The sequence below is a fragment of the Lepidochelys kempii genome, chromosome 2, assembly GCF_965140265.1.
Source record: "Lepidochelys kempii isolate rLepKem1 chromosome 2, rLepKem1.hap2, whole genome shotgun sequence".
NCBI lineage: Eukaryota > Metazoa > Chordata > Testudines > Cheloniidae > Lepidochelys > Lepidochelys kempii.
This window is the reverse complement of record NC_133257.1, coordinates 134967009-134981734: the sequence shown is the minus strand read 5'-3', so window position 1 is coordinate 134981734 and position 14726 is coordinate 134967009. Positions and strand designations below refer to the sequence as shown.

At 44.9% G+C, this 14726-nt stretch overlaps 1 protein-coding gene and 1 long non-coding RNA gene across 3 annotated transcripts in view; one reads left to right on the top strand and one right to left on the bottom strand.

The window, feature by feature from the left end:
- Positions 1–5399, bottom strand: part of RETREG1 (reticulophagy regulator 1) — a 151906-nt gene extending 146507 nt beyond the window's left edge. Inside the window, exon 1 of the mRNA XM_073332287.1 lies at positions 4853–5399. Coding sequence (XP_073188388.1) covers positions 4853–5130 — 278 coding nt within the window. The 5' untranslated portion in view covers positions 5131–5399. The remainder of the gene's footprint in view (positions 1–4852) is intronic.
- Positions 5273–14726, top strand: part of LOC140907099 (uncharacterized) — a 174998-nt gene continuing 165544 nt past the window's right edge. For both annotated transcript variants that reach the window (XR_012157374.1, XR_012157373.1), the window contains exon 1: positions 5273–5988. This is a non-coding gene — a long non-coding RNA (uncharacterized lncRNA). The remainder of the gene's footprint in view (positions 5989–14726) is intronic.

The following is a 14726-nucleotide window of genomic DNA, read 5'->3' as shown; positions in this document are numbered from 1 at the left end:
GTCAATTAGTGTTTAATGTAGTGTTACTATCAACAACTTTCATGAACTCTTGCTCATCTCTGAGTAGTACACAAAGTTACATTGAAGCAGATCACTTTATCCCACAGCAGACTATAAAACCATATAAATCCTTATCTCTCATGTCCCTAGGTAACGTAAGCTGTAATTGCAGCAATATGATGTATTTTACACACACACAAATACACAAAAACAATGTAGCGAAGACTTTTTATACACACACAGCTATACAGAATCATTCTTTCCCCCTTAAAATGTATAACAAAAGTATGCATATTTGCAGAGGCTAAACTAACTGCTACAAACAATTTTAGCCTTACTGCATGAGCAGTGTTTCTAAATGGCAACAACTTTTGGATGTGACAATGTAATTCCATTTACACTTGTAAATTATGCTACTGCATATGCATGGATAGAAAAAATGGAAACAAAACACAATGATTGAATATACTAAAGATTTTTTGAGCAAGTCCCACACTGAAGATTACTGATCAAGAAAGTGAGGGTAAGTTAAGAGGTAGCATGTTCGATAGCAGTTACAGGATATACTAATTTTTTAAGACAAAAGTTATTTGTTGGCTACCTCATGGGTTTGGTTCTGTGCCTGCTTTTAATCATAGGTGCAAGATATTTGGGTGAGAATATCAAATCTTGAATACTATGTAAATATTGTGTATGCTGCCTACACTGAGGAACAATGCAAGCTTATTCAGAAAAAAGTTACCAATTTTGATAAATGTGAAATTATATTAGGATGGAAATTCAGTTTTATATGAACTGTATACTACTGGATTTGAAGTCTATTTCACTTGATGTCAATACTTAAGAAATACAACAGTCATGCAGTATTATTCTTACCAGAAAAGGAATATAGAGGTTATTATATGAAAATCCTCAATTCTTCATCAACTTACATCCCATGAAACTCTACTGAAGTCAGTGGAGTAGAAGTTGCTCCACTTAATCTATTTTTCTACAAACATATGATATATCTGTAATCCCCCAAAAGACTTTTATTGTAAGTAAACTATTCACCCCAATCTCAGCCAAAAAGTTAGGATGATGTGATAAAGGGACAGAATAGAAGTGAAAAGTAGCAATATTATTATCAAAGTCATATTTAAGATAAAGTACTAGTTTTAATTTTGATCACCTTCTTGCATAAAGGGTATTATCACATCCTTTTCAGGATGACAGAAGCAGATATTCATCCTAGAAAAAAACCTGAGTTTGAAGGGAAACTGAGAAGGAAGGTCTTGTGATTAAGACACTGGACTGGGAATTGGCAGATCTGGGTTCAACTCCCAGTGCCACCACAGGCTTCCTGTATGATCTTGGGAAAGTCTCTCTCCTCAATATCTCAGTTCCGTACTTGTAAAATCAGGATAACACTTCCTTTCTCCTACTCTTTGTCTTGATTGTTTAGTTTGTAAATTCTTTGGGGCAGCAAAATGGGATCTGAAAACTGGTTGAGACTTGCAGATGCTACTTTAATACAAATATTTTAAAAATATTTTTAAATCCTTACTTATAAAAACACATTCAATTTTAAAATACTTTCAGATTAATATTCAATTTCTGAATGCTGTTAAAGTTGAGTAAAGTACAATAAACAAACAATGAAATCAGAGGAGCCAGTTTTGTCTTTTTTTTTTTAAATCAGTTTTCTCTTTCTATTCATGTTCTAGGCACAATGCTGCAATGCCCGTGTGGTTTTATTTAATTTATTTATTTATTTAAATCAAAGGAATTGTCTAAGGAGCTTAGGTTTTGTAAAATTTGTATTTACACAATCTAAATTTTGTATATAGTAGAGTTTTTAAAATTTTATTGACAGCTCACAGTAGGACAGTTAAACATATGCATCAGTGTTTGCAGGATTGATGCCTTCAAGATAGTCTTTAAGTAGAACTCAAGAAAACCTCCACAAGAACTCCTAGATATACTTTAAAGCAGTTTCAAGGTACAGGATGGCCTACTGGAGGTGGTTCTTAGTACATATTTCACTATTCACAAATCAGAAAAGTAGCTGAGTTAAATCTTACTAGAGAAGACTGAGTCCAAGGTGATCCATTAGATGTATTTAAACTGAGAATGGAGTTTTAAAAAAATAGAGATAAGAATTGGTCAAACTACCAGGAGTTTACAAAAAGAAGGCCACAATCTAAACAATAAGTACTAAAATCTTCTCCCCTGTACAAAGTCAGAGGGAACATACTTTCACAGGGGGTTATTATGGTCAAGAATGGGAGGGGGGATTTTACCCCTAGGCAACAGAATGGTAGTTGAGCTGCATTTGCTTCCAATCTCTGCCTGCACACTCCTTCCATCCAGGTATAAAATGTGTGATGACACACAGAGGTTAAGGACAGGTGGGAGAAGCACAGCATTGTCTGCTAGAACTAGACAGAGAGCTCCCACTATTCTTCCTGACTGCTGCCCCACAGCTTCCTCTCCACCCCCATCTGGGCTGGTGTGGCTACAGATTTCCCACTCACCCCTTTGGCTGATGAAGTGAGAGATCCCCCTCCTGTTCCAATCTACTTTAACCACGGATTATATAGTTCTACTAACTACCATTCACACCCCTGAATCTTTCCTAGTTTACCCCCACTCCTCATTTCCCCCTGCACAATAAGCACTGGTCTGCAGCGAAAGCCAGGTTTTCTTCATCCTGGCTCTCTCTGGCACTAGGAATGTAGCATGAACTAGAAATTCTGACAGAACCATTTCACTTAAATAAAAGTAGACATACAGTAGAATGCGAGCCACCAATACGACAATCAAAAGCAACAGTATACATGAGTACAACAGATTTTTTTTTTTTAATTAAAGGAGCAGAGGTAACAATCGTTGCACCCATCTACAAATGCATAGGCTCAACTCAGATCTGGTCAGACCAAACATCCTTAGCCTAACTAACTATTCCTTATGCTCAGTTATGCTCAAACTGAATGACAAATGGGAAACTCTGGGATGCCCTAAACAAATGCAACCATCTCTACCTGAAATGCAGAATTTAATACAATTATCTTATAACCTAACCAGCTTTAGAGCTATTCCGAATACTACCCTTCATCTTTTATTACACAGCTTGGTTAAAAACAGATCAATAAGGCATTATGGCCCTTCTGGATTGTAAGCAACCATTGTTGCAGAAACTGGATCTGACAGACCTAGAAAATGATGGCACAACTCTATAATTATTTTCTTAATTCAAGAGACTTACCTGCTATAGCAAGTATAGCAATGTTATGTTATGAATTGGGAGTGTTCGGGCTTCAACTCAGTTACGTATCACCTATCTCGTAAGCCAGGAAAGAACCCTTTAGTCTAGCCTTGGCACTAGAACATTTCTCTCCTTTCAAATTAGCAAATGACACCACACTCATTTTAATTAAAGAGCACAGGCCTATATTTTTGTATACAACAGAATATTTTCCTGTGTAGTGTGATACTTAAGAAAATACTCAAGTTCTTTCCTTATGATTTGGACCACATACTATTTAAAAAATGAACATTTCCAAGGTCATACAGCACTGAAAGTAGTTGTCAATAATCTACCTGTTTTTTTTCTTTGTCTCTTACATGCCTACTGAAGAGGAAAGAGGGCAATCCTATGGGAGAAAATATAATCTGGTGCCCTATTCTCATTTGTATTAAAAGAATCAGCCCTGAAATTTATGTATACATACCATGCTGAATGTATGAACACAGAAGAATACATATAAGATCTGGTGATGGATGTGGGGATTTTTTATGCACTGGCAGAACCATGGATCAAAGATGAACTGAAACATGAATAGAAAAGTGTAGAATATTCCTATAGGAATAAATTACGAAGATTGGGGGGGGGGAGCGTGCGGGGTGGTTTTGCAACACAAGGCAAACATGCCTATTTCAGTTATAAATCTTCCTTGCTTATACCAAAGTTGACCTAAACCAACTAGAAAAGACTGAGTCAAGCACAGACAATATGCTTGCTGCTGCACAAGACACAAAATACAGAAAGCCCTCATCCTGCAAAGAGCTTTTAAATAAGGCTATTGATTCTGCAAAACACACAAATGCTTAACTTTATGCCTATGGCCTCACTCCCGTTGCTACCAACTCCACATCAGTGGACCACTGTACCAGTGCAGAGCTCATTTCCCAATTGGGGTCTAATTTCATGAGCTTCACTCCCCTCCCTAAAACATGTCGGAATTCATGTGTCCCCTGTATCTCAAACCCAGAGGATGATATTTGGTGCCTGGGTGAGTCTAATCCCCATAGGCGATGGGCCATAGCATGGATTTGTTGGTGGGGAAGGGAAAGGACAAAAATGATGAAAACAAGTACCGGGAGGAAACACTGTCCAGCTCTGGATGCTGGACAGAAAGTGGGGAGAGGAAGGGAACAAAGTGCTGAGGGATCTCTCTCTTGGATATTATGAAGATATTAAGGCAAGGCTGGGGTCTCTCCCAAGGGCAGGAGGGGCAGAGTGGGGTGTCTCCCCCGTGGGGGAAGGGGGAGAGAATAAGGCGTATTGGGGAGAGGAATGGAGAGGGAGAGACTGTCCCCATGGGGTGGGAGGAGAATAAGGGCAGGAGGTGCCTGGGGTAACCCTGCCCTCATAGAGATAGGGGACGTGGGGGGTCTCTCCCATAGAGAACGGAAGACAGGGGGCACTGAGCACAGGCTCTGCGCCTGGGGAAGGTCTGCAGGGGAGCGGGGTGTGTTGGGTCTAGGGCCGCAGGGGGGGGAGCAGCTCTCTTCCATGCCGGGGGGGGGGGCATTGGCGGGGGGGGGGCATGGCTCCCAGGTGCCCCAGCGCCCGGCGGGGCTCTCTCACCAGAACAGCAGGTTGGCGCAGACGAACCCGCCCAGGCTGCGGAGCGGCCTCTCCCAGCTCAGAGCAGCCGCGATGCAGCCGCCCAGCGCCAGCCCGGTCTCCCCCAGCAGCGCGGACGCGGCCCCGCCTGACACCTGCTCCGGCTCCTCATCTCCGGCCGCTGTCTCCGGGGGCTGCTGCTGGAGCCTCCCAGCCGCCGCGCTCCGAGCCCCGGGTACCTCCCAGCCGCCGCCCGCCTCTGCGCCCCGCTGCTGCCGCGGAGAGCCCGCACTCGCCATGGCTCGGTGGCGGTTGCTGGGTGCGGGCTGGGAGGGGAGGGGGCGGGGCGAGGGCGCGGCGCTCCGGGTGGGGGGGGGCTCCGCGCGCACAGCGGCTCCCTTTGCCAGGCACTGGCTGACGTCACCGCGGGACCGGTAGCCGTTGTCACCGCAGGGGGGAGGAGGCGGGGCAGGTGCCGCGCGGGGAGCGCGCAGCTCGCGCGTTTCGTCCCCGCCGCTGGCAGCAATGTCCAGTCCCCGCGGGCGTCTCTCCACCTCCGCCCAGGCCAGGGTAACGGTGCTGCCGTCACCAGAGGAGCGAGCGTGTCATAAATCTACTTCCTGACGCCCGCTCCCGCGTGGGTCGGGTCGGGTCGGGGGGCCGCGAGGAAGCTGCCCCGGTTTGGTTCCGTGGCTTGCGCTGCGGAGCGCGGGCTCCCCTCGGGGCGGCCCCTGAGCCCGGGGGCGCTGGGCAGGTGCGCTGTCAGTGAGGTGACAGACCTACCCAGAGGGAAGGGCAGTCTGGGATTTGATGCAAGTGTCACAACTCTGGGGCACCCCTGGGGAAACGGCAAGGCCAGACCGTTGGCAGAAGGTCGCGCTGGGTGAGGCTGGTAAGCCTGCCTCACAAAACTGGTTTGTTACCCTGGCAACTTATCACACCCTCGGCTTCTTCGTCAGGGTGGTGCTGTGCTAACCGCAGTGGGGTCTGGAGAGAGGATTGCAGCAGTTAAACCCAGGCTGTGGAGGGGGGCTTGGGCCCTGTGCTGCTCCTGCCCTACTTCCCATGGGGTGGGCCCTGTGTAACTGCAGGAGGAGCCAACAGTCAGTGATGGCTCCGGCACCTGGGTTGGTCTGCTGCTTCTTTACTATAAAAAGGTAAGCTTGGAATAGTTATTCAATTATATATTTGCTAGGGATACAAATAATTATTTTGTAATATGTGCCTCATGTGCCACCACTGACTGGGATCATTTGCTCTGCACCATCCAGGCTGCACTGGCAGCTCTAGCGCCTCTTAATGTGTCTTGGCATTGGGCACAGAAAACCATTGGTATTGGGTACCAACCCATCACATTGCTGACAGTAGAGCAGCATGTAGATGGGACAGGAGCCTTTTCTTCTAGGATTCAGCCTGCATTGTTGTTTACTTTGGTGTGGGGGAAATTAGGAGAGGTTGGGCCTTCAGACTGCATTGCACTGTGGCCTGGTGAAGGCCAGTGGAAAAGTTGTTAGAGCCTCCATCCTGGAGAGCTCAATGCAATCCTCTTTGAAGGCGGCTTGCATAGACAGCTGTGTGTTGATGGCCCATTAAGGATAACAATGGGCCATAGAAGAAACTCATCCCACCTATTTCAGAGTAGCAGCTGTGTTAGTCTGTATCCTCAAAAAGAAAAGGAGTACTTGTGGCACCACAAGTACTCCTTTTCTTTATCCCACCCAGTAAGCCTTCCTGTGGCTACCTCAGCAAGAATATGGGTAATGGTTACCCCTGTGTGTCATCAAAGCATGCAAGGACATGTGATATGTTCATGTGAGCCTGGACTCCATGTTGGGTCAGTACTTTCCACAAACAGAGGCTGTGAGCTTTGTTTGAGACAGCTTGGAAAAGAGGAGACTAAGGGGGGATATGATAGAGGTATATAAAATCATGAGTGGTGTAGAGAAAGTGAATAAGGAAAAGTTATTTACTTGTTCCCGTAATATAAGAACATGGGGCCACCAAATTAAATTAATGGACAGCAGGTTTAAAACAAATAAAAGGAAGTTCTTCTTCACTCAACGCACAGTCAACGTGTGGAATTCCTTGCCTGAGGAGGTTGTGAAGGCTAGGGCTATAACAGGGTTTAAAAGAGAACTGGATAAATTCATGGAGGTTAAGTCCATTAACGGCTATTAGCTAGGATGGGTAAGGAATGGTGTCCCGAGCCTCTGTTTGTCAGAGGGTGGAGATGGATGGCACGAGAGAGCTCAGTAGATCGTTACCTGTTAGGTTCACTCCCTCTGGGGCACCTGGCATTGGCCACTGTCGGTAGACAAGATACTGGGCTAGATGGACCTTTGGTCTGACCCAGTATGGCCGTTATGTTCTTAAAATTCCATGCACATGGCAGAGGATATAAAAGACCCCTGAGATATCTCCATTTTGCCTCTTTCCTGTCCGATTCACTGGACTGTGGATTTACAACTAAAAGGAGCATTTTGAACTATGGGCTGAGGACCTTCCAACCTTTCTGGAAGGTACCAGGGAGACTTTGTAAGCCAGCAGTCTATTCCATCACTGCTACAAAGCTGATTATAAGGACTTTGCAATTATTTGTATGTATATGATCTGTTAACCATTATTAACTCTCCTTTTATTATTAAACTTTTAGCTTTAGTTACTAAAGGATTGGCATCAGCCAATTGGGTAAGATTTGGGTTATATATTGACCAGGTTATGTGGTTGATCTCTTGGGATTAGAAGAACCCTATCTATGATGAAATTGGTTTTCAGTAACCACTCATCATAGAGGCTGGTGTCTGGGTGATGAGACAAGGGCTGTAAAGCCAAAGGAGACTGCATCTTTGACTTCTTGTTAACAAGTGTGCTAAGATGGAAATTTACTTTTGTTTCTGTCTTGGTATAATCTAATGACAGAAAAACCACCAGTTTGGGGTGAGTCTGTCCTATTTCTCAGCAGTTTTTCCTGAATTTGGCATCCTCAGCTGTGACCCACTGAGACACAGTGACACTTGGATACAGTACTAAAACAGTGCAACAAATATTTGTTGGTATTCAACTTCAAAAAATCAGGCCACTTTGAAAACATGGGTGTAGGTGCTTAACTTTAAGTACTCAGGTTTGAAGATTTTTGGCCTACATACAAAAGATACTACATTTCATGTACATTGCAAAAAAACCCCACAGATGTTAGAAACAGAGGACATACAGAATTAAAACTGTTCCTAAACAATACACCCTATACTGACTTTTCCCCATACTACTCTCCATCCATTGGCGAGACCACAGAAACTGATAGTATGGAAAGGACCTTGCCAGTTTTTGCCAAGAGAATATTGACATATTACAATTTGACCTTCCCCCTCACCTCAGCTTGCTTCTCTTCCTCTCCTTCAAATCTTTTTCTCTCCTGTCACAGACACATACGTTTTTCAACTGCTTTCTTTCTCTAACCCTTCTACTTGCCTCAGTGATGCCATTTCATCTCCTGATGTCCCTCGCACTCAGTTCTCCCATTCCTTGCACTCGTCCTTAAATTCTCTTCCTGGTTCTTTCCCTTCACAGTATTAGCATGCTTTAACCTTTATCATCTTAAAAAAAAAATCCTTGACCTCACTTGTCTCTCCAATTATGGCTCCCAATTTGCCTTCATCTTTGCATGTATTGTCTATGATTACATTGTGAATTTCCTCTCCAGTTCCATTCAGTCTGGCTTCCACCCGTTGGACTCAACTGAAACCACTTCTCACCAAAGCTTTTAATGGCCTACCCTGAGCCAGAGCTCAGTACCAGTACTCCATCCCTGTCCTCCTTGACCTGTCATTTACCTTTGACATTATCAACCAAGTGTGATGGGTTGTCATACCTGGGGTGCAGTCTGGGAGCCGTGGGAACCGCTGTGCCCCTCTAATCAGCCAGATGGGCTGGTCCTGCTCACACTGCTTTGCTGGTGATTCAGCCTCTCCAGGCCCTATTATCACCCAGCATGACAGCAGGAGGCACCACACACCCAAACTAGCTGCCTGAGTGCTTTATCTATACCAGTCAAAGGAGGAGACAACAGCCAATTTCCCAGCTCCTCCCACCTTGCACTCTTGCTGGAGTATAAACCCCAGAATTACTGTTTTATACTGCACAGGGATCTGTACAAATTAAGCTCATTAATATGTTCACTTTCCCCTCAATGTGGGAAAGGTATGCACAACTGGCTTGTGTTAGCCAAGCTGAGATTTTTCCCCAGACACTTCACTCAAAGGCACACTGGTTAAGATAAAGCATAAAACAAGTTTATTAATGACAGAAAGATAGTTTTTAAGTGATAGCAAACAGATCAAAGCAGATTATCTCATAAATAAACAAAACCACAAACTAAGCCTAACATACTAGATAGATTGGATATGAATTAGCAGTTTTTCACCCTGACTGATGATACAAGGTGTGACGGTTGCCCCCTTTACGATGCCACCTGATGTGCTGAGAGACCACTGAGCCCGCCTATTCTGCCCCTTTTAACCTGTCTTGCTGAGCCAGGCTCTTAAGCCTCCTCTAGTGCACACAGGCGGGACCACACCCTGCTGCAGAAAGACACAGACACTGAGATCAGCTCTGGGAAGACTCATCTTAAGGGACTTAACCCGAGCACTCAAGTGCCCACTTCCCTTGGAGTGCAGACCCAAAGGTATATTGTGAAATCTGCCCCCTTCCTCAATGTGGAGGAAGGTATGCACAGCCTCTTTCCCCCCCATTATGATTTGCACAACTGGATAAACAAAAAACAAGTTTTAATAACTAGAAAGAGTAGATTTTAAGTGAGTATAAGAGAGCAAACAGAACAAAGCAGATTATTAAGCAAATAAAGGTATCCGATTACTAAGCAAATAAAACAAAACATGCAAACTATGCTTGATTCACTGAAGAAACAGGTAATTTCTCACCCTAAATATTGTCACAGGTAGATTACAGAAAGTCTTGAAAGGCAGCTTCACTGACCTGCAGCTTGAGACTTCAGGTATTTCCACTCACAGACTGAACACCCTCCCAGCCTGGGTTCAACCCTTCTCCCGTCAATTCAGTTCTTGCTTCCAGATGTCTTTCAGTGTCTCTTTCAGTGGGGAGGCTGAGGAGAACCCTGATGATGTCACTCCCCTGCCTTATATACCTTTTGTGTAGGGTAGGAACCCTTTGTCTTCCAGTGGAAAACACTAGCATTCCAAGGGATGGGTCCAGTACCAGGTGACCCATGTCTCTGCAGGGCTGTGGCAGCCATTACTTTTATGTTGTCTGGAGCATCCACAAGAAGACTACACTCTTTCACAGTCCATTGTCTTTGTTAATGGGCCATCAGCCCTGTCTGGATTTTCCATTATTGTATCTGAAGGACTAGTTGTGGGTGACACCCAATGTAGCATATTTGAAATACAGATACATGGTGAATATTTCTAACTTCAGATACAGAAACGATAGAGGCATACAGATTGGATAATCACATTCAGTAAATCATAACCTTTTCAATGATCACTTACATGAGCCATCTTGCATAAAGTATATTTCTGTTATGTCATATCAATATCATAAGCATATTTTCATAAAGAATATGGAGTGTAACGTTACACAAGCAGTCCTCAGAGTTTCCATACATAGGCTAGAAATCCCTTTAGCCTGGGACCAGCACTTCCCCCAGTTCAGTCTTTGTTTCTCTGCTATTTCCAGGAGTTTCCTTGTGTGGGGAGTGAGGCTCCTAGATGCTTCATACCCCACCTTATATAGCTTTACCATATGGTGGGAACCCTTTGTTCCAAGCTAAGTTCCCAGTCTAGGTTGTGGGAAAATACAGATACCAAAATAGAGTTTAGTGTCATGTGGTCTGGTCACATGCCCTTGCTAAGTAATACCAGCCATTACTTACAAGCTTGCTGAAACATTTACAGGAAGGTTAAACTCTTCCATAGTCCATTGTCTTTGCTGGTGGGCCATCAGCATTGTTTGGCTTCTTCATTGTTGTACCTGAAAGGCTAGCTGCGGGTGTTCCCAGAGTAAGCACATTAGGAATATTGACTAGGTATCTGTATTTCAAGCTTCAAACAGATACAAAAATGATACATCGGGGTGGGCAAACTTTGTGGTCCGAGGGCCACATCTGGGTATGGAAATTGTATGGTGGGCCATGAATGTTCATGAAATTGAGGGTTGGGGTCTGGGAGGGGGTGAGGGCTCTGGTATGGGGTGTGGGCTCTGTGGTGAGTCCAGAAATGAGGAGTTCTCATGTGGGAAGGGGCTCCGGGCTGGGGCAGGGGGCTAGGGTGCAGCTTGGGGGGGAGGGGTGTGAGGGCTCCAGCTGAGGGTGTGGGCTCTGGGGTGGGGCTGGGGATGAGGGTTTGGGGGTGCAGGAGGGTGCTCTGGGCTGGGACCAAGGGGTTCGGAGGGCAGGAGGGGGATCGGGGCTGGGGCAGGGGGTTGAGGTGTGAGACGGGGTCAGAGGTGCAGACTCTGGGGGGTGCTTACCTCAAGCAGCTCCCAGAAGCAGCGGCATGTCCCCCTAGGGGCAGCACTTGGGGCGGGGGTAACATATGGAGCCCCTTGGCTGCCCCTACGTGTAGGAGCCGGACGGGGGACATGCCACTGCTTCCAGGAGCCAGGCGGATCCACGGTATGCACGGAGCGGGGCAAGCCCCCGACCCTGTTCCCTGACTGGAGCGCCAGAGCAGGGCAAGTCCCAGACCCTGGTCCCTGGTGGGAGCTCGAGAGCCAGATTAAAATGTCTGAAGGGCCGGATGTGGTGCCTGGGCCATAGTTTGCTCACCCCTGTGATGATACATGCATACAACTAGGATAATCATATTCAGCAAATCATAACTTTTCCATAGACACTTGACAAGACATATCTTGTACAAATACATCATAATCATACAACTATGAAGAATATGGGGTGCAGTGTCACACCATGCTATTCTTGAAATCAGGACCTCTCTTGGCTTCCTTTACTGTCCTCTCTTGGGTTTCCTCCTAGCTCCTATAATTGTTCCTTGAGCATGTCCATTGCAGGATCCTCTTCATCCCACTTCCAACTTTCTATGCTGGTTCCACAGAACTCTGCCCTTGGTCTCCTTCTGGATATCTCATCCACAAATACAATTTCAACACTGATCTCTGTACTGATTACTCAAAGATTTACCTCTCTACTATAGATCTGTCTCCTTCTGTCCAAATCAAACTGGGCCTGTTTCTCCCTGCCTGCCACTCAGGCCTGTAACCCTTCGACTCATACCCCTCTTTAGGCTCCCACATATAGGCTATGTGTATGTTTTGCTGATTCTTTCTGCATAACATCTTTAAGATATGGCCTTTTCTATCCATCCACACAGTTAAAACTTTCATCTTGCATCTTGGTAACTGTAACTTCCTTTTCTCTGGCATTGACTAATATGTTCTTGCCCTGATCATACACATTCAGAATGCTGCTATGTAAGCTCACTTCCCCAGCCTGTTGCTGTGACCATATCACCCCTCTCTTTTCATCCCTCCATTGGCTCCCCTTTCTCTATTGCATCAAACAGAAATTGCTTGTCTTCACTTTCAAGGCCCTTTGCAGACTATCCCCATCTTATCTATCATCTCTCATTCATGATCAAAATGTTGATTCCTGTTTCCAATTGGCCAATGATGCCTGTCTCCATCACCCACTTGTTATATTTTCAAACAAAAATTTTTCTGCTTTCTCCCATGCTATCCCTCTCACTTGGGAAGAGCTCCCCTTAAACATTCAAAGCATTACCTTCCTTCTGTTATACCAATAAATTAAAAACCAGCAGGATCTTATTAAAGAGGAAAAGGCAAAATACCACATTTATTGTGAATACAGAAAGAATCATAGTAAGCAGCTAGTTATAGCTATGACATTCCATTCAATCTCATATTTATTCACACATTCATTCATACACACACAGGTTCTGCAAGGTTGTTATCATAGTTACCAGCCTTAGAGTTGCTCATGCCAAGCCACTGGCCAGGTGGCCTGGACATGAGGAGGGAGCAGGGCCTTGGCAGATGCTCATCTGATGCTCCTGGAAGTTGGTTTGCAGAATCAGACCCCAAAGTTCTCACTTTCTAGAGTCCATTTTTATAGGAGTTTCTTCTTATGCCAGTCTATGGGAATTGCTTCATCATGCTGTTGCTGAATCAATCAGCAGATAGCACATTCCTGATGGCTCCGTGCTGCTAGATGTTATCTTGTTCTTTGGTTCTCCCATTCTTGAGGCTGTTGGGTGGATTCCAGTCTGCCCTCCGGGGGGTCCTCTGGTTATTTCCACTTGACGCCTTCTTCAGCCGATGGACACTGGATTCTTAGGCTGGCACCTCCCTGATCATTCAGTTATTATCCTCACCAAGCATCCATCCGCATATATCCTCTATCTCTATTTTAATCACAATTGTTAATACAACAAAAGGGCGGGGAGTTTCTGGGTGCTGTTTCTGTTGTTAGAGTATTGCTTTGAGTCTCTCTCTGTGTGAATTGCTTTGAGAACAGCCTCTGTCGTAGAATGTACTAACGCAATTAGCAGCTTACAAGTTTCACACATAGAGGGAGAGAAACAGTACCAAAAACCAAGAGACCTCTTAATTAGTAATACCCTGGAATTTAAACTATGGGGAATCAAACTCATTTGTGATTTTAATACAGAACTTCTTTAATATGATCCAACACTTCAGATCCCTTGTTTGCCAGTGGTAACGTTGTCAGTGGTTAGGTTATTGGTGCACTGATATCACTTCTTGTCATATTGACCAATATTGCCTTATTGTTTTCTTGTGCTCCCCTGTCAGTCTGTAGTCATCGTTTTCTCTTGTGTCAGATTGCTCTTTAGGGCATTGACTATCCTTTTGATTTGTGTTTTGTTCAGTGCTAGAACAATGGGGTCCTAGTCCATGACTAGGACTCCTAAGCTCTATGATAATACAATATATAAACAGTAATAATATAGCAGTTGATCTGCTTCATTGTTATAAGCAACAAATAGCACACTGAGGCAATAATTCCCAAAATTTTAACAAGGACCTAATTCTACAAGATGATTACCACACTAAACACCTCACAGGACTGGGTCCTGTGACTCAGTTACCTGTATGATGTTATGCTGTTTGTGAGTGGCCCAGATGGGAGCCACAAGAACAAAGCATTGTGAGGCACCTAAGGTTGCAGGTCACGGGAGAGACAGCCCCTCACTGGTCTGGATTGCACCCAGGAAGGTTGTATGCAGATATGTAGTACAACATGCAAGGCTGCACCTCAGGCCACTCTAGATTTGGCTGGTCTCAGTTTACTCACCAAGCTGCCATTATCTGGACACACTTTGCATCAACAGCAGAGAGCTAAGGGTGTCATATCGGGGGTGGAGTGGGGGGAGGCTGTTTGTTTTCACAGACAATAACGCAGCGATATTTTATCTCAGTGAAGAGATAAAACCAGGAAATGGTTCACTTGTGGGAATTTTGCAAAACACATTCCATCACCCTTGAGACCTCTTACCTGCCAGGGACATAAAACAAGCTGTCAGACCATCTGAGCAGGTCATTTTTGAGTCATCATGAGTGTCTCTCTGTCTGGATGTAGCTAAATGCATTTTCCAGTGGGGAGGAGGGGGAGGGAGACTCTCCGGGTATATCTATTTGCAAACATGTCCAAAAGAAAATTTCATCAATTCTTCTCCCTGCAAGGCCACAGTCCAGGCTCCATCACCGATGCCTTCCTACTACCCTTTGGACAGAAAAGCTTTACTGCACTTTTCCCCCAATCCCACACTACACAGAGTGCTACTAAAGATCAAGTGGGATCACACCCAGGTTATATTAATAGCCCCAATGTGACCCTGCCAACATTGGTTCTCCACTCAATTGG